The sequence below is a fragment of the Cynocephalus volans genome, chromosome 2, assembly GCF_027409185.1.
Source record: "Cynocephalus volans isolate mCynVol1 chromosome 2, mCynVol1.pri, whole genome shotgun sequence".
Taxonomy (NCBI): domain Eukaryota; kingdom Metazoa; phylum Chordata; class Mammalia; order Dermoptera; family Cynocephalidae; genus Cynocephalus; species Cynocephalus volans.
In genome coordinates this window covers 161,618,670-161,645,775 of record NC_084461.1, presented here as the reverse complement: position 1 = coordinate 161,645,775, position 27,106 = coordinate 161,618,670, and the positions used below count along the sequence as shown (strand labels likewise).

The 27,106-nt window shown below is 49.4% G+C and overlaps 1 protein-coding gene across 1 annotated transcript in view; it reads left to right on the top strand.

The window, feature by feature from the left end:
- Positions 1 to 26,104, top strand: part of EDAR (ectodysplasin A receptor) — a 28,760-nt gene extending 2,656 nt beyond the window's left edge. The window contains exons 4-11 of the mRNA XM_063087952.1: positions 5,985 to 6,070; positions 12,595 to 12,681; positions 13,833 to 13,958; positions 14,037 to 14,111; positions 14,310 to 14,382; positions 17,047 to 17,206; positions 18,199 to 18,259; positions 25,782 to 26,104. Of these exons, the coding sequence (XP_062944022.1) occupies positions 5,985 to 6,070; positions 12,595 to 12,681; positions 13,833 to 13,958; positions 14,037 to 14,111; positions 14,310 to 14,382; positions 17,047 to 17,206; positions 18,199 to 18,259; positions 25,782 to 26,104 (991 nt within the window). The remainder of the gene's footprint in view (positions 1 to 5,984; positions 6,071 to 12,594; positions 12,682 to 13,832; positions 13,959 to 14,036; positions 14,112 to 14,309; positions 14,383 to 17,046; positions 17,207 to 18,198; positions 18,260 to 25,781) is intronic.
- The last annotated feature ends 1,002 nt before the right edge of the window (positions 26,105 to 27,106 follow it).

The following is a 27,106-nucleotide window of genomic DNA, read 5'->3' as shown; positions in this document are numbered from 1 at the left end:
TGGTGGGGATGATGCAGGTGCAGGTGGCGGTGGAGGTGATGGTGGGGATGACGCAGGTGCAGGTGGCGGTGGAGGTGATGGTGGGGATGACGCAGGTGCAGGTGGCGGTGGAGGTGATGGTGGGGATGACGCAGGTGCAGGTGGCGGTGGAGGTGATGGTGGGGATGACGCAGGTGCAGGTGGTAGTGGAGGTGATGGTGGGGATGACGCAGGTGCAGGTGGTGGTGGAGGTGATGGTGGGGATGACGCAGGTGCAGGTGGTGGTGGAGGTGATGGTGGGGATGACGCAGGTGCAGGTGGTGGTGGAGGTGATGGTGGGGATGATGCAGGTGGTGGTGGAGGTGATGGTGGGGATGATGCAGGTGCAGGTGGTGGTGGAGGTGATGGTGGGGATGATGCAGGTGCAGGTGGTGGTGGAGGTGATGGTGGGGATGATGCAGGTGCAGGTGGTGGTGGAGGTGATGGTGGGGATGATGCAGGTGCAGGTGGTGGTGGAGGTGATGGTGGGGATGATGCAGGTGCAGGTGGTGGTGGAGGTGATGGTGGGGATGATGCAGGTGCAGGTGGTGGTGGAGGTGATGGTGGGGATGACGCAGGTGCAGGTGGTGGTGGAGGTGATGGTGGGGATGACACAGGTGCAGGTGGTGATGGAGGTGATGGCAGCAATCAAGGCAACAGTGGTGTTTTGAATAGCACAGTACAATGTGCTTGTGCACATGTTGTCTCCCTGGATCAACGCATTGAATTAAGAGGAGGAAAAAATAAGGTTACATTGAAAAGAGATCATTGAGCATTAGCCTGTAAGAAGGAAGCACCAAAAATTAGAAAGCACAGCAACTTGAAACAGATAGAAAGTGAATAACTCTTTAAAACATGGATATATTTTAGGTCACAGAAAATAATCTCAGCTCCAATTTGTTACTGAGATGCGTTCCTTTCCACAGCTCCCACCACCATCTCTCTGCTGTTGACAGTACCCAGCCCCAGGCTCCCCAGTTTTCTGTCTCCAGCTCAGGCCTCCCTCTTGAGCTACAGACCCACCTGTCCAAGTATCTGCTAGACAACCCCATGTCAACACCCCTGGCACAGAACATGATTTAAACGTATTTATCCAATGAATACATAAAACAGGAGAACCTTGTCACTGAACCTTATTTTTCAATTTGCAAAAAAAGCAGATAGCTAGATAGCTATAACCAAGGAAGATACTATTCTCTTAGAAAATATAACAATACAGTTCTATAGCTGGGTAGTCTTTAGCTCCGTTGTTGCAGTTTATTGTATTGTGAGGGCTTCACCAAAAGGAACTTGGGTATTGGGAGAACCAGAATGGACACAGGCCCCTCTCCCCCACAACAAGCCTTTCAGGGTGCTCCGTGCAGACACTGTGCTTGGTTCCTCATGAGAGAGCTTCAGTAGGATCTCGACATTAGATGGCTAGAATCTGTCTCTGATAATTTGCATGCTTCCTAGAACTTTACCTTGATTGATTAACCTTACTGATTTTATTGGTGGAGATTCATGATCCATGAAGGAAACGCAGCACTTCCTTGCCTTACTCTCCTTGCAAAACCCTGCAAAAAAGGCCCATCTTTGCAAAACCCATACTTATTTCTAAAGACCCTCAGTGTATTGACCTGACATTCACAACCTAATGTTTTTATTTTTGTAAACCTTTGAATTAAGAGCCTACTTAAGACAAAGAGGAAAGAGGTGGCTTCTCTCTTTTCAGTGGAGAAGTTAGATAGGAAGCCAGCGGCTGCAACACAGTGTGGCAAGGCACACACAGAATGTTCTAGAAGTCGAGGAAGGACTCTCACCTCATGGCTGGGGAGATGGAGTCAGCAGGGGTCTTAGAAGACTATGGAAGTGATGCTAGAATGAGTTGGGCTAAGAAGTAGGGCAGAGCTCTCCAAGTGAAGTTTCTGGGGCCACTGCTCAAAGGGCTACGAAGCTGGACAGGGCCTGGAGCTCTGAGGGGTCTGGTGGCCACAGCCAAAGGAGCAAGAGGGACCTGGTGAAGTGAGACAGGCAGGCAGGGGCCAATGGAAAAGGGCTCTGGAAGCCAGTGCCAGGACATCAGCTTGAAGCTGATGCGGGTCACCATGCAGACTGCCCTGCTAAGGCAGGATGCAGTCGGGCTGCACGTTAGAGCCCAGCCCGGGGCCAGCGGGGAGGCGCAAAGTGGTGAGAGTGGGGAGGCGCAAAGTGGTGAGAACTGTAGCAGAGGCATTGGGTCCAAGGACAGGAGGAATCTGAGCGTCCTCGGAGGGCAGCTCTGACAGAGTTGCAGACTGAGCCTTGTGGGTTGCGGGGCCTGGAGACAGGGTGTGATGCGCTGGTATGGGGCCCAGACTGGAGTCTCTAGCACAGAGCAGACGGAGAGGTCCAAGTTGAGAGCCAAGACTTGGATGGAGCTGGAAGCCGCTGGTCCAGGTGGGCTCCTGTGGGCAGCCTGGCAGGCGGGAGATCCCGGCCCAGCTGGGCTCAGTGCCGAGAGGGCATCACAGCCGCAGTGTGTGGGATCCAGCCGTGGCTGTGTGTGACCCGAAAGTGAGCATGGAGTGTGGAGCCAGAGCCTTTCCCACCAGAAGGACTGGCCTATCATAGACATGGATGGCCATCTGCAGAATTAGTGGGCAGTGGCACGTGTGCTTTTCAAAGGCTCTTCCTTGAGGAACTGCCCCTGCCCCACGGGAACAGTAACCGCTTAGTCCACATCTTCTCCTCCGCTCCCATGACCCTGCGAGGCCCAGTGCGCTGGGGCTCTGGGCTGGGGAGAGTCCTGGGCAGGGAGACCGTGTGCTCAATCAAGCGCTCCAACCGCAGGCCACCAAAAAACAAGGCGCCTCCTTTACCTCCGGTCCCCAGCCCCCTGCTGGTGGCTAATGTCCCCCCCCCACATGCTCCCAGCTCGCAAGATTGTGACAGCCCCCGCCTCCTGTGATAGGCACTCGGTGTCACATGAGGAGTGCGCAGCTCTTGGCAGGTGGGCATGGTTAGCTCACGAAAGGCTGCTGTCCTCCCTGGTTCAGTGTGGGGGCTGCAGATGTGGGCCGCCTCCTATTCGTCTCCTTCTCCGCTGAGCCCTGCACCCGGGGTTTCTGCAGGAGAGCCCAGGGTGGGCAGCAGGGAGGAAGGAGCAGCGAAGCCAGCAGAGGTCAAGGTCCAGCTTCCCGGGCTCCGGAGGAGGCTGCACACCCGCAAGCGCACTGGAGGGAAGTGGGCGCCCCAGGCCTCGGTGGCCCCCGTGTTGGGCCTAGGAGTCCTGAGAAGAGGATGTCGATGCCCACATTCGACAGAACATTCTAGAGGCGCCCATGGAACCTTGCCCTGAGCATAGTCAACCCATGGGGAACAGGAGGAAAAGAAAGAACTAGGGGAACATCAAAATATGGATGAAAGAGTAGGACCTTTACGGAAAGACGAAGAGACCTGATGCTGTAATGCGGGCCACAGACCCTAACTAGACTCCCATGTCAGGCTGCGAAAGCATCGGGTGGGAGAAGACTAGCAAGCAGCCCAAGAGATCTGGAGGCCAGCCACACCGCGGAGAATCTAGGCCAGGCCTAAAGAGAAAAACCTAACATTTAAATATGTTCTGTGAAACAATACGTGCTAGGAAAAAATGGCTCCTACTAATCCGCAGGCATTTAACACTCATGCCGGGTAGGCAGTACAATTTCATAACAGCCTCCTAGAGCCAACATATTTTAAAATATTTTTTGCCCTTCTATATTGTTCCTTCACTAAGGTACTTAACACATTGCACAGCTTGGTCCAAATGCCAGGTCCAGGCAGGAGGCACAGCGCAGCCATTCAGAGCCCCTCCGGGAATTAGAAAGAGACCCCTGGTGGACGAGAGCAGTCCCTCCCTCAGGCACTCAGAATGCGGTGGCCCCAGGGGCACCCAATACTAAAGCCCAGACAATCTGCACCCACCCTGAGGCTTTGGAGCCTGAGACAGAGCCCAGAACCCAGGGTGTTAAGCAGGATGGGCACAGACACCCTTCCAGGCCTCTGTCCTTCTCAGTGTCTACCCTTCTTGGAGAAAGACTTAGTGTCATTCATTCACTTGTCCAACCGGTATTTACCCAGAACCTGCCTTCCTCAGCTCTAGGCAGGAGGCACCAGCAGCTGGGATGTGCACAAGACTTGCCCTCGAAGCCCCCCCAGTCCAGGGGAGGGCAGGTCACTATTGAGGGGGGAGCAGGAGAGTGGTGGAAGTGGAGGTGGCAGGAGAAAGAGGTGGCAGCCGGAAGTGTTAGTGGACCTGGGTATTAGAAAGCTGCCCTTGGCCATCACCTTGTGAGGCCACATGGCAGACACACAACCTTGCTGGGAGCAGATCCGCCATCTGCCCTGCGTGGCCCTTGCATTACGACAGAGGTGGCTTCTGGAGGAGGCAGAAGATGTATCTGAAAGGCTTTTTCCAGAAGGCTTCACTGTAATACTGGCTGTTGTGGCTTCTCTGAGGGGTGTTTTGAGATTGGTTAATTAACATTGACAAGATACACAGAGATCCAAGAATAAAAGGCTGTGAGGGGAGGACAGGCAACTATGATCATGATGTCACTGGTCATGGTCCAAGCTCATGGAGTTCGAAGCCCGCCCCCACCCTGGCCCTCCTGCACTGAGCTGCTGCTCACCAATGCCTTCGTGGTGCACGGCTAATAAAGAGAGATGAGAAAACAACCATGGTAAAATCTGATGGTGGAGAGGGATTTTTCATCTCTTGAATTATAATAAGGGGAAGTGTTGGCACCAGCTTGCTTTCTTTAATTGACTTCTCACAATGTGATAAATGGCTCCATAATCACTGCTGAACGTTCATTTCTGGAAAACTGGCTCACACCAAGGCAAGAGCCAAAGTCTGCAGAGGCAAGGAACCTGAGCTGCGAGCCAGCGGAGAAGGCAGTGTCACTGGGGCTGTACCCAGGGGATGGGGGCCTCAGACCCCTGAGAGCAGGACCTAAGCCAGTTAGTATGGTCGTGGCTGGCATAGTGGCATCACGAAGCTCAAAAGACATACAGACCATCACTAGGGGGAGAGGCCTTCCAACAGCGTTACTGTGTGTAACTTGTCCTTTCCTGTGTGTGTGTGGCCCCAGTGTGCGTTTACGGTTACATGGGTGTCTTCAGTCAAGGGCCCCTGAAGAGGAAGCAATCATGACGTGCTTGTATTCCAGGCTCTCCTTAAGGCCTTCAGCATTGGCCTCTCTGGACTTGGCAGCTGTGCTCTGTCCACCTCAGCCACTGTGCTGGCCAGCTCCCTTCAGTTCAAGTGTCCCACGGCCTCATAGGCATTTGCCACCAGTCTCACCAGGCTACAGGCTCTGAGGAGGGCGCGTGCTGGGGGGAGTGCAGACACGTGCTGGCGAGTTGACAAGGATGGTGATGACATACACACTCTCAACAAATCCATCAGTGAAAGGAACTGAGAAGGGGAGGAGATTAAAAGAAAGGCCCATACTGGCCCAGAACAGACAGTCCCCAATTTACAGTGATTCAACTTATGGTTTTTTACTTTACCATGGTGCAAAAGCCATCCTCACTGAGTAGACACCGCAGTCTGCATACCCACGCACTGTTCTGTTTTTCACTTTCAGTATATATTCACTGAATTGCATGGCATATTCAACACTTTATTATAGAACAGGCTTTCTGTCATGATTGTGCCCAACTCTGGGCTGATGTACGTGTTCTCAGCATGCTTAAGGTGGGCTAGGCTCTGCTATGAAGTTGGGTGGGCTAGGTGGGTTTACTGGGATGTGAGCCCATCATAAGTTGAGGAGCACCCATACTGGGAAAAGGATGTTCCATTTCAAGACACGGAGACCCCCGTGGGCACGCAGGCTGTGGTCCACACGGTGTCCTCTCGCACCTCACTTGACGGCCACTTGCAAGAGGCTGTGATGCTCTCTTGGTCGGTACTAGCTGCTGTCTGGCTCACCTGTCTGCTCTGTCTTGTCTCGCCCCTGCAGCTACTACATGCTAGAGAACAGACCCCGGAACATCTACGGCATGGTCTGCTACTCCTGCCTGCTGGCACCCCCCAACACCAAGGAATGTGAGTGCTCCTGTCCTTCCACAGTGTGTTGTGTCCCATGTCAATGTCGCTCACTGCAGGGGCTGTGAAAGAAGCCCCTCCTGGCACCTGGACGGGACTCATTACAGTGAAGGCATAGATGGGGCCGCTCCCATGGCCTCACTGGTCAGGCCTCAGGTCCGTGGGGGTCTGCTGTAGCCAAGCTCTGAGGCAGAGGCTGGGGTTCTAGGGCAGGTCGGCCACCACCAGCCACTTCACCTCCAGGAGCCTTGGCCTCCTCACCTGTAACATGGGGTGCCAAAATCTGACCTGGCCATCTCATGTGATTGTTGAAAAAGCGATGAAATCACAGATGCAAAGACATGTTGAAAAGTACCGCAAAGGGCCAGTGGTGAGGCTACGGGAGACACAGACATGATCGCAGTTAATGAAATAGATTCCACAGAGCTCATGTCAACAGTCAGTCTCTGGTTTGTAATCCGCCTGGGCTGTCTCATTCCTGCTCTCCTTGGGGTTTGACTTTTGCAGGCATCTGTCTATGAGGAAGAGCAGGTACCTCTGCTCCAGGGAATGTATTGTGTGTTCTCTTGGATCTGTGTCGGGGAGAGACTAGTAAGGCTGGGGGGAGCTGATGTCTGTCCCCGGGCTGCGGGAGCACCTCTTCTCCTCTCCTTACTCTCGGTGAGGCCCACCCGCCTCATTTTCTCACAATAACCTTGTCAGAGAGAATAGAATTGGGGCCTGTGTCTTACAGGGTCTGGGAGGAAGGGAAGGAGACAAGAACATCAGCTCCCTCCCCACCTCTGGTGAAGCGGAGCAGACCTTGGGTGCTGGGTCAGGGTGCCCAGTGGGGAGGGCCGCTCCCTCCCTTCCAGATTGCTAAATAGGTGAGCCTGGCAATGATGGATTTGCATGTCTTTAAAAGTGAGCTTTCCTTCCCAGCCGTATGCTAATTAATTCACAGATTGGAGGTGGCCTGCTCGCTGCCAGCCTGGCCTGTGGTGAAGTGAGCTGTTACTGCCAATGTGTATCCTGTGGGGAATCCAAACCAACCGATTCCATACCAGATAATTCTGGGATGAAGTCCTAATCTGGGAAGATGTCAGACACTCACCACCTCATTAGAAAAGGCTCTTTGTCTGCAGATCCCGGGAAGCCAGCAATGCTCCACGTGGGGCCAACAGGAGCCTAAAGTCAGCGCAGGGCCGCCTCACTCTGTTCAGCAATGAGGTCTGTCACACGGCAGAAGCAAGCAAAGCCCTCAGTGCTGGAGGTTTGGCAATGAGTGCACCCTCTCCCCACCCCCAACCCTTAACTGCTTCCTGCTCACAGTAAGGCCTCATGGTAAGTTCTTAGAATCCAGCAAAGAAGCCCAGGGACCAGGAGCCTCCACTCCTGGCAGTGCTGCCAATTAGCTCTCATTAGAGTTCCCCTGGGCAAGTCACCAGGCCTCTGTACGTCTTCCTGGGAAATGGAGAGATGCAGCCAGTGAGGCCTTGTGGTGTGCCCAGAGGACGCAGGCCTGCCTGCCTGGTGTATAGGGCGCTGCTGTCCACATCTGGGGCTCCACTTAGTCTGCACTGGTCTCAGTCCTGAGGTCTCTGTACCCAGGGCACCTGCCCAGGACTCAGCAGAAACATCAGAGCCAGAAAGGCTGGTCATGACACGGCCCCACAAAGTCAAAATCCAAACTCACAGGACTGCCAGCAGCAGCCCCAGCCCAGGAAAGGACCCCAAGCCCACGGCCAGGGGCCAGAGCACCTTTTCCTCCAACCTGTTTTGATTTGATATACCTGGGCCCTCGTGGAGCAGTTAACAGCCTTGATGGTCAGAGTCAGTGAGTGGTGGATTACACACACCACAGTCAGACACTTGCCAGGGTCCCGGACAAACGCCGTACAGGAGTGGGCCTGAAGTGGCAGAGGAGATGGGCCAGGCCCCCAGCTGCCTCACACCACCGGAACGGAACCCTATGCCCCCTCGCACCATGCTGCGCGGGTGCTTCTCTGGGTGGCTTCTCTGCACTCTGTGAAGCGACAGCGCAGGGCCGCAATCCTCCTCCAGGCCTCTGCAGGTTTCTTACATCACACACTGTGGGGGCCGCCCCTGACTCCACAGGGCTGGGCGGCCTGAGAACGTACATTTTCAACAAGTTTGAGAGCCAGTGGTGTAGGTTAAGAGTCCCAGCTCTGGAAATTCACTGCATGAGTTAGACAAGGGACCCGAGCTCCCTGAGCCTCAGTTTCCTCATATGCCACCAAATGGTACCCACTTCCCAGGCCACTGTATGACTCGAGTGAGCTCACGCCCACCACGCCCACCCTCAGTGCCTTGTGAGTTGTTGTTCCCGTGATGCCGCCCACAAAATAAGCCTCAGGAGAAATGAAAAAGCAACACCTGCATACTTTTAAAATGGAATAAAATCATTCAAGTTTCTGAGATTGCCAAGTAGTGAAGGGGGTACCAGAGTTGACAGCTGGTGGGAACAGATCGATCCTGCCATCAGGCCGAATGTCACCGTCAATGAAAATACATGCACAGAGGAACTTAGCTCTGAGCCTGGTACTCTGTGACCACAATACCGTGGGCGCCTGCAGCCGCCTCAGTTTCTGTTTTCTCTTCTATAGAACTGAGAAAATAATATCGGCTCAGGGTACCAGTAGGGTTGTCACATACATGTACAAAATCCTTTGAACACTGGAAGCACAGAGCAAGTGTAAATGACCACTCTTCCTAAGCCACGCTGGTTACGTGGTGTGGCAGGGGGGCCTGCACGGGCTTCTCAGACCTGGACGTGCACACGCCTCACCGGGAGACCTAAGAGACAGATGCTGACGCAGCAGGGCTGGGGTGCGCCCGAGACTCTGCAAGCCCGGGGACCCCGCTTTGAGCCGGGCTGGGTTCCCGTGACTCTGCCCGTCGTTCCAGGACCCGCCACCAGGGGGAGCGCAGCCAAGGCGCCGCCGCGGGGCGCCCTCGTGGACGGCTCTGAGAATCAATGAACAAACCGTTCTTCCGCACCCTGCTCACCGCGTGTGGAGAATCCAGCCGGTCTCTAACACGTCCCGGCATCTTTTTCAGCTGCGTGGCTTCACAGAGCTCAAAGGCCCCTGTGCGCGCTCTCCTGGCTTCGATGCAGGTGCACTGCGCTGAGCCGGGCGGCAGGCTGATGCGTCCTGGGTGGCCGCTGCTGCTGTCGCCCGAGACCGTGGCTCTCACTCACCCTCGCCGGCTGCTCAGAGCGGAATCCACGCGGAAGCGACGGGAAGGCGGGACGGCGCGCGCCGGCACGCAGACAGCGGACGTTCTGACCGTGCTCGGAGGGCCAGAGTGCGGGCTGCGCCGCGCCGTCCCGGGACTGACCCGACCCGGGGCCCCGTCTGCCGTCCACGCAGTCCAACCCCGCACCGCCCTGCGTGGGGACCCACAGCACGGGGAGGGTGGCGACGGCAGGACCAGGAGCAGCCCGGGCCCCTCCGACTTCTCAGCCTGCTCTCTTCCCGTTTTAAAAGGCTGAGTTTGCCCAAACCAATTTTACACATTGCATTTATTCAACAGGATGCAGACTTTCATAATTCTGGGACGTACTTTCAAGTGTTCGGGGGTGATGCAGAGCAGGTGCGTGTTTCCTCTGGGGATTTTTCTAACTCTCCTGACAAACAGCGGGACCTTCTCTGTGATCACCAGAGACCTGGCTCCTGGCTCCCAGCTCCACGGGCTCCGCAGGCGCCTCCCCGCTGCGCTCAGACCACACCCAGGGCTGCTCCTAGTTGGAGCTTTAGGGCCAGATCGGCTCCCCTGTTCTCCCTAATAACGGGCTTATCAAACGTGTAGTAGCAGCCCTGCAGCCGCAGGGACAGGGGAGATGGGGGGGCTCCTCCTCTGGTCTTACACACCTCCTCTTTCATCTGGAGGGCAGGGGTATGGAATTGTGGACAAAACAGACCGAATGAGATACGCGTTGTTTTAATAATATAACTGTATTCGGGGCAAGTCCTTTTTCATTTTTCTTTTGCTACAAGCATACTCCTTTCACCTGCCTGCAATAGAGCTGTGGCTCTGGACGACTCTAGCACATGCTTACGTTTATTTGTGACTTGACACTCTTTGCCTCTCTCCCTTCTGCTAAAGGGACAGCTCCTTTCCTCATGGCTGAGCTCAGCTCCTGGGAAGAGGTCCACTGTCAGCAAGTGGGTTGTTGCCCCTAGTGGCCTCGGTGCCTGTGGGTATGTCTAAAATCCACATGTCCTCCTTCTCCTTCTGCAGACAGTGTAGCCACTTGGATTCCACTGCTGGATCCCCTTGGGAAGTGTCTCCCCCCACCCAACCCCACCAGCACCTTCTCCAGGGATCCTGGGGGCTGCCACTTGGTAAGGGCGGAGAGCGGGGTAGGCTGAGGGGTGGGGTGGGGCCATGCCTACAGGGCAGGTGCAGCGGTTAGCTCCAGTCCTCGTGTTGAGAGACTGAGCACTGAACAAGTGGTGAGTGGTCCACCTCTTGCCCACTGCACCCTCACCTCCTCACTGCCCGAATGCACTCAGAGCAGAAGTGTCTCTGACCAGCTCAGGGATCAGTGAATAGCCGGGTCTGGAGCTGCTTGGTCAGCGCCAGTTGGAGTTTGCTTTGGGGGAAGTGTCCGGTACAACAGAGTGGAGGCTGGGCTGGTGGAGGGCGCAGGGGCGCCTGGTGTGCAGCAGCCCGCACATGTTGTTTGGGGACATCGTGTGTAATCTGCCAGGGTGCAAAGGCATTTCCTACATCTGAGAGCTCACTGGGCTGCTTTCATTGTCTCTCTCTAGATCACAGGCCCAGGCGTATTTTGTCCCTGTCCCTACCCCTGTCATCTCAGCTTGCAAGCCGTGGCAGGAAGGGACAAGAAGAGACAAACAGGACAAATGTCCACAGCCCATGGGTATTTCTTTTCTCGGACAACATGTCTTAAGCTCCTTTAGGCCCCTTACCAAACAGATAAATCAGCTTCCTTTCAATGTCCTATTTACTTTTTTAAAAGTTTTCTGATTCACCTGAAGTTTGAGAGGCTGCTTCCCAGTGCGATTTGAATGGCCAGGAAACCTGAAGCCCACCTTATCACACTGCAGACCTTCAAAGGGAACCTGCTGAGGCCTGTGAGTAGGACAGGTGCAGCCTTCACCTCCTGTGTTCCCAGCCAGGGGCACACACCTTTCCACAAGTTCCTCCCCAATGGGACAGTGGCTCTAAGGCCAGGTGAGAAGGCTGAATTTAAAAAGCAGAGATCTATCACAAGTTGGGATCTCACCAGGGGAAAAAGTTTCCCTTTGTCGTCCAGGAAGGCAAGGAAGCTCAGCTTGCCCCCAGTGGGCAAGCAACACTTCCGCCCCAGCCGACAGCTCCATTTCCACCCAACCCTGAGCAATAGGCCGCCTCTCCACCACCGCTGCTGCGCCTGGGACCTCACAGAAGTGCAGAACCATCAGCCAGCATGCTCCCTCCCCCGCTCCCTCCCAAGCCCCCACCCTGTGTGCTTGTGAGTTTCCTATTTGTGTTGCAAGGTGTGAGGACGGAGAAGTGTCTGGCTGCCTCTGCTGTGGCCCTGCTAGGGGAGCCTTGTGTTGGCGTGGGCTGACCAGGGCACAGCGTCAAGCCATTCCTCTTAGCTGGGCTGCACTGGGGAGGACTGGGGTGCGTTGATTTCGGGCAGGCTGCTTCTCTGTAGTGCAAATCCACTTCACAAATTTCTCCAGAACTGGAAGAGATGAAAGCGAGGGAGGAAATTCATTTGCAACAAGATCGTTTTTATTAATTGCAAAACTTGAGTCCAGCCTAAAAGAAGGCTGACTTTCAGGATGTCGTCCATTCTGTGGCAGAACAGCTGTTCCACTGTGATTTGACTGAAAGCAAATGTGCTCCCACCCATCCTGCTGAGTGACACTGTTCCCAGAGAAGGGCTCTCTGAATCACGCCGTGAGGAAAGCAGAGCACATCTCTGCTCCTAAACAGATGGGTTACAACTATTTTTAAAGCATATCTTAGGAAAAATCCTAGTGGGAAATACCCCAACAGGCAGCTTTGGACGGCGAGGGCATGGATGGCTCTTCTAGTTCTTTCCCAAGTTCTTATTTTTTCCAGGTTTTTAATAACAAGCATATATCACCTTTATGACTAGAAAAAGTGTTAGGAACACATTCTTGTTCTACGTAAATGAAGGAATTAGCCAACTGTTATTTCGCCCTACTAATACTTTACAGAAACATTCTTCCGTCATTTTATAGATTGCATGCACTTTGTCTCAGGAGTTGGTGGGGCTTGCAAAACTTTGTTCAGTTTTAGCAGAGTTGTCACATGTGTCTTTTTATTTAAAGAACAATAATGCTCTAAGCTCAGAATACTCTCCAGGGATCATTAAACACTCTAAGAAATAAAAATATTTCCCTCCTGCCCCCCTCCTGCCAGCCTGTTCACAATCAAGGATTCAGACCAATTGGCTCTATCTCTACATCTCATTTTTCAGTCTTTGAAGGTGATACTTCTCTGGATCATTTGAGGTGATTTTGTTCTCCTTGCAGGTGTGGGAGCCACTTCAGGGGTCTCTGCCAACTTCCCCAGCACCTCTGGCAGCAGCACCCTGTCTCCCTTCCAGCATGCCCATAAAGGTAAGGGGGGGCTCAGATATTGATCTCTGGAGTTCAGGGGGCTGGGATGAAAGTCAAGAGGAAGAGAGGAAATAATTATTAGTAATGATGATGGAGCTCTTCCCCACTTGAAATCACTTCCCTGGTGTGAGTGAACCATGCTGGGTGCCCCCATGGCTGGAAGTGAGTAATTATCTCTGCTGGGAGGGGACCGATGGATCGCTCTGTAGGTGTCCTTGCCTGGCCACTGGCCCTGCTGTGAACTCACACAGCTGGCCCTGCTGTGAACTCACTCACAGCCTGAGCGGGAGACTCCACTAGGATGCGTGAATCTCATGCCTCCTGGGCCCGGGGAGTAGCACGCAAGACAGAGAATATTACAGCACTTACGTCATCCATACCTGGCATCCAAAGGGTGTTGCAGATGCTCCCAGATGACGCTGGGAGACTAGCTTTGCTGCAGACATACCTGGTGCCTGGGAGTCTCACTCTGGAGTGGGTGGGTCCTTAGCTCTGCAGTCCCTCAGGTGATCTCAGGTGGTCCGGGAGCTTCAGATGCTTGCCACCTGGGTTCTGCTTCAGGAGAACCAAGGTCCTGTTTGGTTATTTTAGAACAAGCTTCAGGGCATTGTAACATTAATCAGGGAAGTTAGCAAAATCCCCCAGGGTGAGTGGGCCTGCGGGGGGGGGGGGGGGGGGGGGGCGCGGAGCAGGAGGAGGAGGGAGCCACCCAGGCACCACCTGGGCCCCGGGACTCTTGCTACTACAGGTTGAAATAGCATGAGGCGCAAGCAGAGCCTGGCCAGGAGCCCAATCTCTGGCCCTAGGGCTTGACTTTTGCATCCTGACTTTTGCTCAGAAATGCCCACGCTTAAACTGTGCTGTCCTCAGCACACTCGTGTAGGTGGGCCTCTCTCCCTCTCCACACCCTGCCTTGCCCTCAGGTTCCCAAAGTAGCAGAACCAAGAGCACACACCGCAGGAGCAACCCGGCCCCCAACATTCCAGAGAAGTCTGGATGAGCCAGTTTGAGAGTAGCACGAGAGCTGACAGGCGGCCTGATCTGGCACCAGAGCCAAGTCCTGATCACACAGTCCCCTGGAAGTGTCCCGGTGGCAGAGCGTTGCTTCCAGGGCTGCAGCCACTCATGCCTCTCTCTCCTGATGCCAGCAGAGCTCTCAGGCCAAGGACATCTGGCCACTGCCCTGATCATCGCCATGTCCACCATCTTCATCATGGCCATTGCCATCGTGCTTATCATCATGTTCTACATGGTGAAGACGAAGCCCTCCACCCCGGGTGAGCCCCGCACTCCTCCCGTGGGCCGCTGCGGCTGTGGGAGGGCCTGCTGCTGACCCCTTCTCTCTCTCCACCCAGCCTGCTGCACCAGCCACCTGGGCAAAGGCGTGGAAGCCCCCACGAGCAAGGACGAGGAGAAGAAAGAGGCCCCAGGTCTGCACGCCCGGCGCCCCCTCACCGCTGCCCCACAGCCCAGCCTCCTGACTTTCTGCTCTCGGGCTGCTTAGAAGGGGGCCGATGCACCCACGTCGTGCTGTCCCCAGACAGCTCTGCCAAAGGTCGGGGGGGGGCATCTCAGAGCCAACAGCTGATCCTAACTCCTCCTTCCCCCTCTTTCCCACTTCCCTGCAGACAACGTGGTGATTTTCTCCGAGAAGGATGAATTCGAGAAGCTGACGGCAACTCCAGCCAAGACCACCAAGAGGTACGCGGAGCCGAGGCAGGCGCTTACGGCAGGGCGGGGCAGCCCCCAGCCAGGCTGACGCGGGCGTCCTCGCAGAGGCCAGAGCAGCACATAGAGAAGCGGGTGCCCGGCCTGGGGGCTGCGCTGGGTGGCCAGGACGCTTGGGGGCCGCTCACCCACAGAGGCAATCCCTGCCAGCGCCAGGATTCAGCCTTGTCGTTGACCAGCACGGACCAGGTGGTGTGAGGGTGGGGTAGAACCTGTCCTCTGCTCCCTGGTCAGGCCCTCCTCCCTGGGGCCTCCCAGATGCCCTGGGCCTTCCACCTTCCCCTTCTCCCAGCCATGCCAGGAGAACACAAAGCCAAGGACGGTACAACCTGGTAATAATGATGGTGATGATGGCTAACTAATATTTGCTGCTTATTGCCAGCCAGGTGCTGTGCAAGGCCCCAACTCTATGAGCAGGGTGCTAATATCATCCCTGTTTGTAAGATACCAAACTGAGGTTTGCAAGTTGTCACTCACCCAAGACCACACACTAGCGAGCAGCAGTGCTGGGGTCCAGTCTGGGCTCCTGATGATGGACTAAAGCAGAGCCAGGGATTAGGGGTATAATAAGGCCTTTGAGGAGGTTTGACATAGGAAACTTTTACCATATTTACCACACATCAGGGCATGGAATCAGCCCCTGCTTTAAAATCTAGAGTGGAGGGAAATAAACTTTTTATTCTCCCCATTTGATGGTTGTTTGGACTTGGTCCTGCTTAAGTTTCAAAACTCAGCTGCACTGCATGGGTGCCCAGTGCCTGGTGCACCAGAAGATCCCCATCCACCCTTTCCAGATGGGGCACAGAGGCCATGAGAGGGTCACCAAACGGGTACAGGAGGAGCAGAGGTTAAACACTCCTCTCCTGATCCCCACCCATGATCTTCCCATGATGCGTGAACCCTTGCAAAGACTTTCCTGTTTAGGAATAATAATCCAAGCATCCGTGTAGAGTGTTGACATTTACAAAGCACTGCCAAATGCATTGTCTCATTTAGAAAACTCTAGTGTCTCTCGACATCCCTGACACAAGGGCAGGAAACAAACTTTAATCATGAAATCTTTGCATATTAAGAAAGAAAAGTGGATGGTGTGTGTTAATCTAGTCAGTCCCTTAGAAAGAGGTTATTTCCTGTAAGTGCCTCAATTCTGACTGATCATTTTTCAACCCCCAGAGAATTTACAGTCTGAGCCCTGCTGTGCACACTGGCAAGTGGTGCCAGGTCGGAGCTGCTGCTCCCAGGACTAAGGCCAGGCCCCAGCTGTGCTGCGTGGATCTGACTCTTATACATGGCCTCACTGAGAAGGAAATGCTCCCCCAGCCCCCAGTCCAGCATAATCTCATCCTGTCTCAGACTCTCCTCTTCTGTTTTTCCAGCCTTTCTTACTCCAAGAAGTACTCAAAAAGGCAGGGACGTACCCCATGACTTGGGTTTCACCTGAAGACAGGGAAAATTGGGGGACCCTACTTAGAAAAATACTTATTTCATACACAAATATTGCATAAAAATTAAAACCTGACAATTGTTTCTTAAAGACAGCAAGGCACTGAGCTTTGGTCCCTGCCATCCACTCTTGGGTTTTGGAGACAGGAGCTGGTGGGGCAGGCAGTTGGCCGGTGAAGTGGTGCGTTCCCACTTCACCTGCTCTTAGGTGGGGACGAGATGGGCCTGAAGCCTAAGGAGGAAGCAGCTCTGCCAGGGGCTCCAACATTGTTTTATTTTCTTTGTATTATCCTGTCTCTAGGGTTGTGTTTGCATATGGGCTTCATTTCTGTAACCCAGTTATGTATATACTGAGTTATATATAGAGAGATATACTAGCAAATATAAATCTTTTTTGTTTAAAAAAAAAAAATGTTGAGCCAAATCACTGGAAACAAACAGGATGCCTATTAGAAGAAATATTGTTTTTCACATATTTGGAATGGTTTTGAGAGCTTAAGCTTCAGCCTGCAAGCACTGAAGGCCGGCCCCAGGCCTGCACAGACCTGGGTGGCAAGCAGTAGTGTGGCCTGCGCCTGAGCTTGTTGCACCTGCCTCCTGGCCTGCTCACCCTCCGGGCTCGCTGTGCTCCCCGATGAGGCAGACTTTCAGGTGGGTCACCCCACCAGCCAAGAGGGGCTTCCCAGACATGAGGCTCCAGTCAGCTTCATCTGCAATTATTCTAGACAGCCTGTGTGGACTCAGTGTTGCCCATGCACGGGTGTACTTAGCATGGAGACACAAGGTTGAACTTGGTGCTTATCGAGATTAAACGTAAGAATCTAGAACATACTCAGTGAACCTGTAGTGAGTATCCACCATGTGTCAGACAGCAGGGTGGGGAGATGTGCCATCTGAGGTGGCCCCCTGCCCCTTGGAGCTCCCACCGCACCTTTGTGACCACCCCCACACACACACACACGTGCGGGCAGCTGCAGGTCACACCGTAGTGGAGTTACTTCTTTGGAAAGGAGCAGGAAGCAGGGATGTATCTTTCTCATCTCGTGTCCCCTCATCTGGTGCCCACAAGGTGCTCAGTAAACCCATGAGGAACAAACACACCTGGCACACCTGGGTGGCACAGGTCCACTGGGAGAACTGTCAGGGCTGCAGCCTCCCAGGCACCGTTGACAAACGTCCCTCTTGTTTCTGCAGCGAGAACGATGCCTCCTCTGAGAATGAGCAGCTGCTGAGCCGGAGTGTGGACAGTGACGAGGAGCCTGCCACCGACAAGCAGGGCTCCCCGGAACTGTGCCTGCTGTCGCTGGTCCACCTGGCGCGGGAGAAGTCTGCCCCCAGCAGCAAGTCTGCCGGGGTAAGGCTCCTGCAGACGCTTACGCTATGCCTCTCAGCCATGAGACCAGAACTTCTTATCGAATGAGCTCTCCTCTGAGCCAGGGAGCTCCTCCCACATGCCCAAGATGGGAAACGTGGACAGAGTGACAGGTTAACAGTAGGAGAGTAAAAACAGAAAGCATTTCTTATATTATATACTTTATAGTGAAAAAAATGAAAAATAATAATTAAGCAAAGAGAAAAGAGTTAAAATCCCTTGGAATGCCACAGGAGAGAAAAAACCCTTTGTAAACTAGCCTATATCCAACCAGACACCTTTCTACATATGTATTTCTTATGTGTACTTTTTAACATAAAAATAGGTTCACAAGTACAAATTGTCCCCAGGCTGCCCTGGAACCAAGTGAGACAAGGGGATCTTGTGTGTGGCTGCTCCCTGGCTATGCCTCTGGCTGCAAGCCTGGCCGCATGACAGTGATATGTCTGGCTGGCATCCTAGGCATGGCCCGGTCCTGATGAAATGCCGTACTCTGGGCTGCCCGAGTTCAGTGGGCTCTGTAACAGGGTCACCACTTGCAGGGACGCTGCAGGCCTGTGGTATTGTCACAAGAGGTGTGAGTGGATGTGAGCATGGACTTTTCAGCCAGGGCCACTCAGCACCAGAGCATTGCTGCAACCCTACTCCAGGGAGGGGAGGCTGCATGTGCAGCTGCCCAGCTGTGGTCCCCACGGTCGTCCTCCCACATAGCTGTGGCCTCAGGTCTTGTGAGTCTGACTGCCCAGCTGAGCCTAGGAAGCGCCCCCCAGCTAGGCACCAGAGATGTGCATAGGAAAACCCACAGAGTCCCCTTCCTCCTCTGAGTTAGGGCTGGGACGTTCCAGGAGGATCTGGTGCATGTTTCCTGGGTATCAGGGTAAAGCTTCCACCTGCCAATACTGAGATGGAGCATCCAGGTCTTTGCTATCATTTTCCCCTTGCTGAAGGTTGACATTCTCTTAACTCTTTCATAGATTCAAAGCAGAAGGAAAAAGATACTGGACGTGTATGCCAATGTGTGTGGAGTCGTTGAAGGTAAGTGTGCAAGAGCACTTGGTGTACACTTACCCAAGGGGGTCCCTGTCAACCTGCCCCTGTTGTCAGCAGTGGAAAGGTGGTCTCATAGAGGGGGACTGAGGAAGGTTGCCCATGTGGCATGTCGCACTCCTCATCAGGACGGCCGCCTGAACCGACTTCAGGTGTGGAGGAAAGTGGAACTTGGCTCCCAGCTATTTCAAGGCATCTCCTCAGCACTCCCCTGGCCCTTGCCCTCACAGGACGAGGGAGAGCCCGGTGCAGGTGCTCCCCTCTGGGACATGCGGGCACAGGCTTCATTACCTGGGATCTCACTGCTTATCCATCCTTTACCCAGCTCTCAGCAGTCCTTTCTTTCCCTCTAGTGGCTCATGATTTCTGACAGCCTTGTACAGCCTCTCACCTCCCTTCCAAACCTGCCTTCTGGGAACTGCAGTTTGGGTGTGGGTGGGTAAAAGGCAGCAGGACTTCAATCTGAAGTCATTACCCACAGCTCCCAACTTCCGCAAAATCCATTCTCTCAGTTACCTTCCTATTCACCCCAAAGATAAACATCTCATCACTGAGGTCAGGGGATTTTCCCACTGCCCATCTTAGTGAGCTCTGTTGACACTGGGCTGCTCACACCCAAGTGGGCCTGTCCAGCCACCAGCCTGGCCAGCTTGCTGGTCACGTGCTCCATTGGCCAGAAATAACTAGTGGGGGCGAGTTCCATGGCCAAGAATTCTTCTTGGCTGCCTGCTGAAATGTGGCATCTCTCCATAAATACATGCCTGGGGTCACGAGCCTGGCCTGGCATGGTGGGGCTGTCAGCTGCCCAGTGGAGGACCATCAGAGACTTGCATTCCATCTCCCCAGGGAGCTCTTCTCTGTTCCAAAGAATGTCCTGGCTTTAAGAGCCCATACCCCTGGACAGTGGTTTTCCAATTAATTTTAGAAACCCCACACACAAGAGGAGCCCCGCCAGTGAGCCTGGGAGAGGGGGATGGAGGGCTTAAAGCCCCATGCCCTCAGCCTCATCTGGCGGCCCAGGCACATGGGCCTCATGACCCCACAGTGGCCGACCTGCACGCAGCCAGGATGGAGAACTGCAGATCAGTAGCGCCCAGCCCCAGGGCACGTCAGCATCATCTGGAGATCTTAACACTGTCTCTGCCTACCCAGCCCACCCTGCCTGCCCCAAGATCCTGATGTAATTAGTCTGGGGGAATCCCAGGCATCAATGTCTTTTTGGGTTTTTGTTTTTAATTAAACTTTTTATTTTGAGATAATTCTTACCATACAGTGGTAAGAGATAATGCAGAGGTCCTGTGTGTCCTTCACCCAGTTTCTCCTAATGAGATATTAATCTTGTAAAACCATGCATAAAAGTCACAACCAGGACACTGATACTGATACAATGAGGATAGAGACTAATTCCGTCACCATGAGCAGCCCTCCTATGGCCCTATTATAGCTACACCCCGTTCCCAGCCACCCCACCCCCTCCTCAGCCCTGGCAAGCACTAATCTGCCCTCCATTTCTGTAATTTTATCATTTCAAGAATGTTCTAAAAGTGAAATCATATAGCATATAATCTCTTGTAAATGGTTTTTCTCACTTGGAACCATTCAGCGGAGACTCATCCAGGTTGTTTCGGCTGTCCATAGTTTATTCCTTTCTATTGTGAGAAGTGTTCCGTGACAGTTGGTTTAACCATTCACCCACTGAAGGACATCTGGGTTGTTTTCAGTTAGGGGATATTATGAATAAAAGTGCTACACACATTTGTGTACAGGTTTTTGTGTGAGCCCAAGGCATCGATTCTCTGTAACAAATGACCAGGAGCGCAACTGTTGAGTTGTATGCTAGCTGCATATCTAGTGTTGTTAAAAGCTGCCAAAATGTTTTCCAAAGTGGCTGTACTATTTTATATTCCCATTTACAATGTATGAATAATCCAGTTTCCCCATGTGTTGCCCATTTTCTAGTTGGATTGTGTCTTTTTTTTTTTTTTTTTTTTTTTTTTGCTTTTGGGGTTTGAAAGTTCTTTGTGTATTTTAGGTACTAGTCCTGTGATGGATTGTGGTTTGCAAGTATTTTTTTCCATTGTGCAGCTAGCTTAGCTTGTCTTTTCACTCTCTTAACAGTGTCTTTCACAGAGGAACGTTTTAAATTTTTATGAGTCAAATTTATTATAAAGTTTTCCTTATATGGATTGTGTTTGAGGTCAAGTTTAAGATCTCTTTCCTTAACCCTAGATCCCAAAGATTTTCTCCCACAATTTTTTCTAAAAGTTTTATAGTTTTATGTTTTGTATACAAGATATGAGACTTAGGTGGAGGTCCATTTTTTTGCCTGTGGATGTCCACTTGCAATAACACCATTTGTTGAAAAGGCTCTTTCCTCCAATGAATCACTTTTGCACCTTGATCGAAAATCCATTTGGTATATTTGTGCAGACTTATTTTCTCAGTTTTATGTTCCCTTGCCTGGATCTGTGTGTCCCTCTGACAGTACCACACAGTCTTGATTCCTGTATAATATAAGAAAGCAGATAGAGTACTCCAATTTTGTTCTTTTTTTTTTTTCAAAAATCTTTTAACTGTTATAGTTCCTTTTCCTTTCCATCTAAATTTTAGAATAATCTTCCCTATACGTACAAAATGTCTTGCTGGGATTTCAACAGGAATTGCATTAAGCACATATATCAATTTGGGGAGATTTGACATCTATATCATTTTGAGTCTTCTAATCCATGAACATAGTATGTCTCTTCATTTATTTAGATCATCTTTGATTTCCTTCATCAGCATTGTGTAATTCTCAGAATACAACTTCTGCATATATTTTGCTAGATTTATGTGTTAAGCATTTTATTTATTTTTGAACAATTGTAAATGATATTTTAATTTCAGTATCTATGTATCTATTGCTAGTATTTAGAAATACAATTAATTTTTGTATGTTTATCACATTTCCTGTAACCTTTCTGAATTCACTTGTAAGATCTGGGAGATTTCTTATAGATTCCTTACGAGTTTCTACATAGATAATCACATCTGCAAATGGGGACAGTTTTATTTCTTCCTTTCCAATCTATGCATTTTCTTTCCTTTTCTCACCTTACTGCATTGTCTATAAGTTCCAGCATTATGTTAAATAAGAGTGGTGAAAGCAGAAATCCTTCCCTTGTTCCTGATCTTAAAGGGAAAGCATTTTAGTTTTTCACCATTAAGTATAATGTTAGCTCTAGGTTTTTTGTAAATGTTGACATTAATTTTGTAAATGGATTACATTAGATTTTGAATATTGAACCAGCCTTGCTGCCCTGGAATAAACCCCACTTGTCATGGTGTATAATTCTTTTTGAAATTGCTGAATTCTATTTGCTAATATTTGGTTAAGGATTTTGCATTTATATTCATGAGAGATATTGGTCTGTGGTTTTCCTTTTGCTTGTTGTCTTTGTCTAGTTTCAGTATCAAGTTAATACTACCTTCACAGAATGAGTTGGGAAGTGTTTCCTCCTTTTCTATTTTCTGGAAGAGATTGTGTAGAATTGATGTTAATTCTTTAAACATTGGTATAATTCTCTAGTGAACCATGTGGGGCTGGAGATTACTTTGGGGGGGATTTTTTTTTATTGCAAATACAGTTTCCCTAATAATTATAAGAGTGTCCAAATGATCTATTTCATACAGGGTGAGTAGTTTATGCTTTTTGAGAAATTTTTTAAAATTTCATCCAAATTGTCAGATTTATGTGTGTAAGGTTGGAGTTGCTCATAGTATTATTATGTTTTTGATGACTGCAGAATCTTTAGTGATATCCCCTGCTTTATTCTCAATATTGGTAATTCATGTCTTCTCTCTTTACTTTTTCTTTATCAGTCTTACTAGAGACTTGTCAGTTTTATTGATCTTTTCAAATAACTGGCCCTTTCCATGTTGACCTCTATTGCCTTATTCTTTTGCATTTTATTGATTACTGCTCTTATCTTATTATTTTCTTCCTTCTGTTTATTTTGGGTTTATTTTGCTAACCTTTTTCTAGGTGCTTGAGATGGGAGCTTAGATTATTACTTTGAGAGTTTTCCTCTTTTGTGATGTGTGTATTTGTTCTATAAATTTCTCTCTCTGTACTACTTTTGCTGTGTGCCACAAATATTGATATGTATTTTCATTTTCATTTATTTTTTAATTTCCTTTGAGACTTCTTCTTTGACCCATGGATTACTTACAAATGTACGTTTAGTTTTCAAGTGTGTGAAGATTTTTGTGTTATTGATCCCTATATGATTCCATTGTGGTAGGGGAATATACCCTATACAATTTCAATTCTTTAACATTTTTTGAGGTTTAAAGCCTGCACTTACAAAGAATATGTATTCTGCTATTGTTGGGTGGAGTTTTCTATAAATTTCAATTAGATTCTTATGGTTGATGACGTTGAGTTCTATATTCTTGCTGATTTTCTTCTTATTGTTCTGTCAATTGCTGAGGGAGAGGTGTTGGAGTCTTCAACTATAACTGTGGACTTAGCTCTCTCTCCTTTCAGGTCTATCAGTTTTTGCTTCACATATTTTGGAGCTGTTGTTTGGTGTATATTTATTTAGAATTGCTATGTCTTCTTGGTAGACTGACCCTTTAATCATTACAGAATGTCTGTCTCTGATAATTTTCTTTGTGCTGGTCTACTTTATCTGATACTATAGCAACTTTTGCTTCCTTTTGCTAATGCTTTCATGATATATATTTTTTTTATCCTTTTACTTTCACCTGCCTATGTCACTATTTTAGAAGTGACTTTCTTGTAGACAGCATATAATTGTGTAACTTTTAGATCGACTTTGCCAAACTCTGCCTTTTAGTTGGTATTTAAACCATTTACATTTAATGTAGTCATTGTTATGTTAGGGCTTAAGTCTACAGTTTTTTGTTTGTTTGTTTACTGTTCGTTGTCTGTGGTTTTTATTTCTCTGTTTTCTTTTTTCTGCTTCCCTGTGGGTCACTTGAACATATTTTATAATTCCATTTTGATGTTTTTTGAGTGATGTGTTTGATGTGTTTTGAGTACATCTTTTTCCATAGCTATTTTAGTAGTTCCTCTAGTTATTGCATAATATATACTAGTGTGTGTGTGTATATATATGTGTATATATGTGTGTGTGTATATATATACACATCAGTCTTCTGGTATTATCATTTTACCAGTTTGAATGAAGTATAGAAACCTTACCTTTCTTTATGTCACTTTACCTTCCCTGTTTATAGTTGTCTCAAATATTTTCTCTACTTATATTTAGAACAAAATCACTTGCTTCAACTGTCAAATATAATTCAGAAAACTTAAAAGGAGAAGGAAAGCATAGTGTGTTTGCCTGTATTGTTGTTTACTGTGTTCTTTTCTGATGTTCCAAGATTCATTGTTTTATCATTTCCTTTCTGTTTAGAGAATTTTCCTTTGTAATTCTTTTAGGGAAGACCTGCTAGTGACAAATTCTCTTCATTTTTTTTCATCTTGGAATGTCTTGATTTTCCCTTTATTCCTGAGGGATATTTTCAGTGGGTATAGGATTCTGGTTTACCAGTTCTTCTCTTTCAGTACTTGAAAATACTGTGCCTCCTTTTTCTGGTCCCCAGGTTTCTGTTGATAAATCTGCTGTCATTCTAATTGATTTTCCCCTATAGGTAAAGTGTTGTTTTTCTCTGGCTGCTTCCAAGACTTTGTGTTTAGTTTTCAAAAGTTTATTTATAACGTGTGTTGATATGAATTTCTTTGGGTTTTTCCTGTTTGGGGTTTGCTCAACTTATTGAATTTTTAGGCTTGTGCCTCTTTACAAGTTTGAGAAGTTTTCAGCCATTACTTCTTCAAGTACTTATTCAGCCCAACCCTTTTTCTCCTCTCTTTCTGGAACTCCATGACACAAATATTAGCTCTTTTATTATAACCCCACAGGTCCCTAGGGCTTTGTGTTTTTCAGCTTATTTTCTCTCTCGTGTTCAAATTGAGTAATTTCTATTGTTCTGTTATCCAGCTCATTGATTCATTCCTCTGTCATTAATCTGCCATTCAACACATTTATTGAGCTTCTAATTTTGGCTATTGAATTTTTCAGTTCTAATATTTCCATTTGGTTCTTTTTTATATTTTCTCTGTTTCTGAGGTTTTCTATTTTTTCATTTGTTTCAAGCATGTTCATAATTGCTTGTTGAAGTATTTGTATCATGGATTCTTTAAAGTATGTTTTAGATAATCCACCATTTCTGTTATGTAGATGTTGATATCTATCAATTGTCTTTTTTTACTCATTTAAGATCTCCCTGGTTCTTGATACGATGAGTGAGTTTCTTTTGAAACCTGGACAGTTTCATGTCATGTTATAAGATCTTATTTAAACCTTCTATTTTAGCTGGCTCCTGGATGGTTCTGTGGCAGGGCAAGGGGGTGACACCTTGTTACTGCCAGGTAGTGGTAGACATCCAAGTTCCCCACTCAACCTTCCTTGACACCTAAGACAGGGGCTCCTTTTACTGCTAGTTGGGGATGGGAATCTGGTTCCCTACATGGTTCCCACTGAGACCATGGAGTGGGGGACCAGTAATGTAAAAGTACTAACTCCCTACCGGGGCTTCACTGACACCACCCTGGCACAGTGTTACAGCCTAGTGAGGGAGGTCTAGTCTCCCCATTTAGCCTTCGCTGGCCTGAGCGGGGGTGGGGCCACAGTTTTTTCTGTGGTATTTGGCAATTAGTGTTTAAATATTTTGTTCTTGCTGGGCTGCTCTTTGGCTAGAGAGAATAGACTTGTTGGACTCTCTGTGCTTATTGGTATTTCTGGATTTTCAAAATCTTTAGCTTCAGGTCTGGGATATGTGAAGTTAAAAAAACAAACAAACAGGGAACTCATCACCATGTCATTCTTTGGGTCCCAAGGTTCCTAGTTGATCTATCTTCTTTTCTCTACTTTTTGGACTTTTTTTATGTTTGTCTTATACATAGTGTCCATGGATTTAGCTGTACATAGTGGGAGAAATAGGGAAAAGTATGTCTACTCCATCTTTCAGAAGCAAAGATACATCAATTTTTAAAAATTCTCCTAGGTAAGCCTAATGTACAGCAGGGGCTGAGAACGATCAGACCACTGAGTTGGCAGTAACTTGGTTCCAATAACCCAAACACCTTGAGCTAGCAGTGAAAGCATCCTTCATAAAGTCCCTGTAAAGGGACGTGATACTGTCCTTTCGACCCTCTCCTCAGCCCAGCTCAAGTAAGGCAGGGTCACCCAACTAAGGGTAACATACTGATTTCCTTGAAGAATGCTAAAAATGGACTTGAGGGGATTACTATAATTGTCAATATTGTGGTTATTTTCCTAGTGGGGAAGGGTCTTGAGCTATGCAGTTGTTTTGTTTGGTTTTCCACATCTGAGTTTTATTTTTCAATTTTTAAAAAAGGTTTCGAAGATAATTTTTAATGGTGTTGAGCTTATGTGGACTGCAATTTACAAGATCTCACTGTGGCTGTTGGTCTCCGTAGGTCTCAGCCCCACAGAGCTGCCATTTGATTGCCTCGAGAAGACAAGCCGAATGCTCAGCTCCACGTACAACTCTGAGAAGGCTGTTGTGAAGACGTGGCGCCACCTTGCAGAGAGCTTTGGACTGAAGAGGGATGAGATTGGGGGCATGACAGATGGCATGCAACTCTTCGACCGCATCAGCACAGCGGGCTACAGCATACCAGAGCTACTCACAAAACTGGTACAAATTGAGCGGCTGGATGCTGTGGAGTCTTTGTGTGCAGACATCCTGGAGTGGGCAGGGGTTGTACTGCCTGCCTCCCCCGCTCCTACCATATCCTGAGGAGCTTGCCTGAACTGTCCTCCCTGGGGCAAGCCAAGGGTCTAACGAGCTCTGGAGATGTGAGTGGTGCCAGCAGACTGGCAAGAGTCAAGGCACTTTCTGACATGTCACCAAATGCATTAGGCTGTTCCAAGTAGCAAGAGGAAATGAGGCCCATCTTCCAATCTAACCAAAGATAAAGGATTAAAGCTGGGGTACTCCCAGCTACCCACCTGTACCTCACCAGGCAGAATGAATATTTATTCAACTGACCATCCCTCCATCCCGCCATTAGTTCATTCAAGAGACACTGCTGGGAACTCGAATGAACCAGACCATGTGGGATGGCAAAGGGGAAGAATCTGGTCCCTGCCTTTAAGTAATTCACACTCCAGTGGGTGACAAGACCCCTCTACAAACCACTTCACTAGAAGATGTCAAACAGGATGAGTGAAGGGATGATAAGAAAATACAATAAAAGTTCTAAGAGGGGGGACAGCTTCCTCTGGGGTGATGAAGGAGGCCATCCTTGTGAAGAAAGCAGCTCAAAAGTTTCGGTAAAATGGCTACAGAATACAGACATCCCACTCCTTGTATTGTTTCAGATTCAGTGCAAGTCTGTTAATACCCTATGTGGTTTCACTAGGCTAACTTTACCTGTTCATTATCTTTGTCCTTGAGGTCACCGTATCCTACAGGCTGTCTAGTCAATAATGGAGGAAGCTCACACTATGGCCTGCTTATGTCACCGACGTGTGAGGCATGTGTTTGCTCAATCAAGTAGATATTTGTAGTAGCCAGTTTCAGTCACTGCATGAGAACTCAGTGGTCCGTATTACATGTTGTATTAGTCCATTTCTGTTGCTTATAACAAAATACCTGAAGTGGGATATTTATAAGAAAATGAAATTTATTTGCTTACAGTTTCTGAGGCTGGGAAATCCACAGTCCAAGGAACACATCTGGTGGTGGCAGCAGTGACCCTTCACATTGCAAGTTGGTGGATGAAGAGAGAGTAGAGAC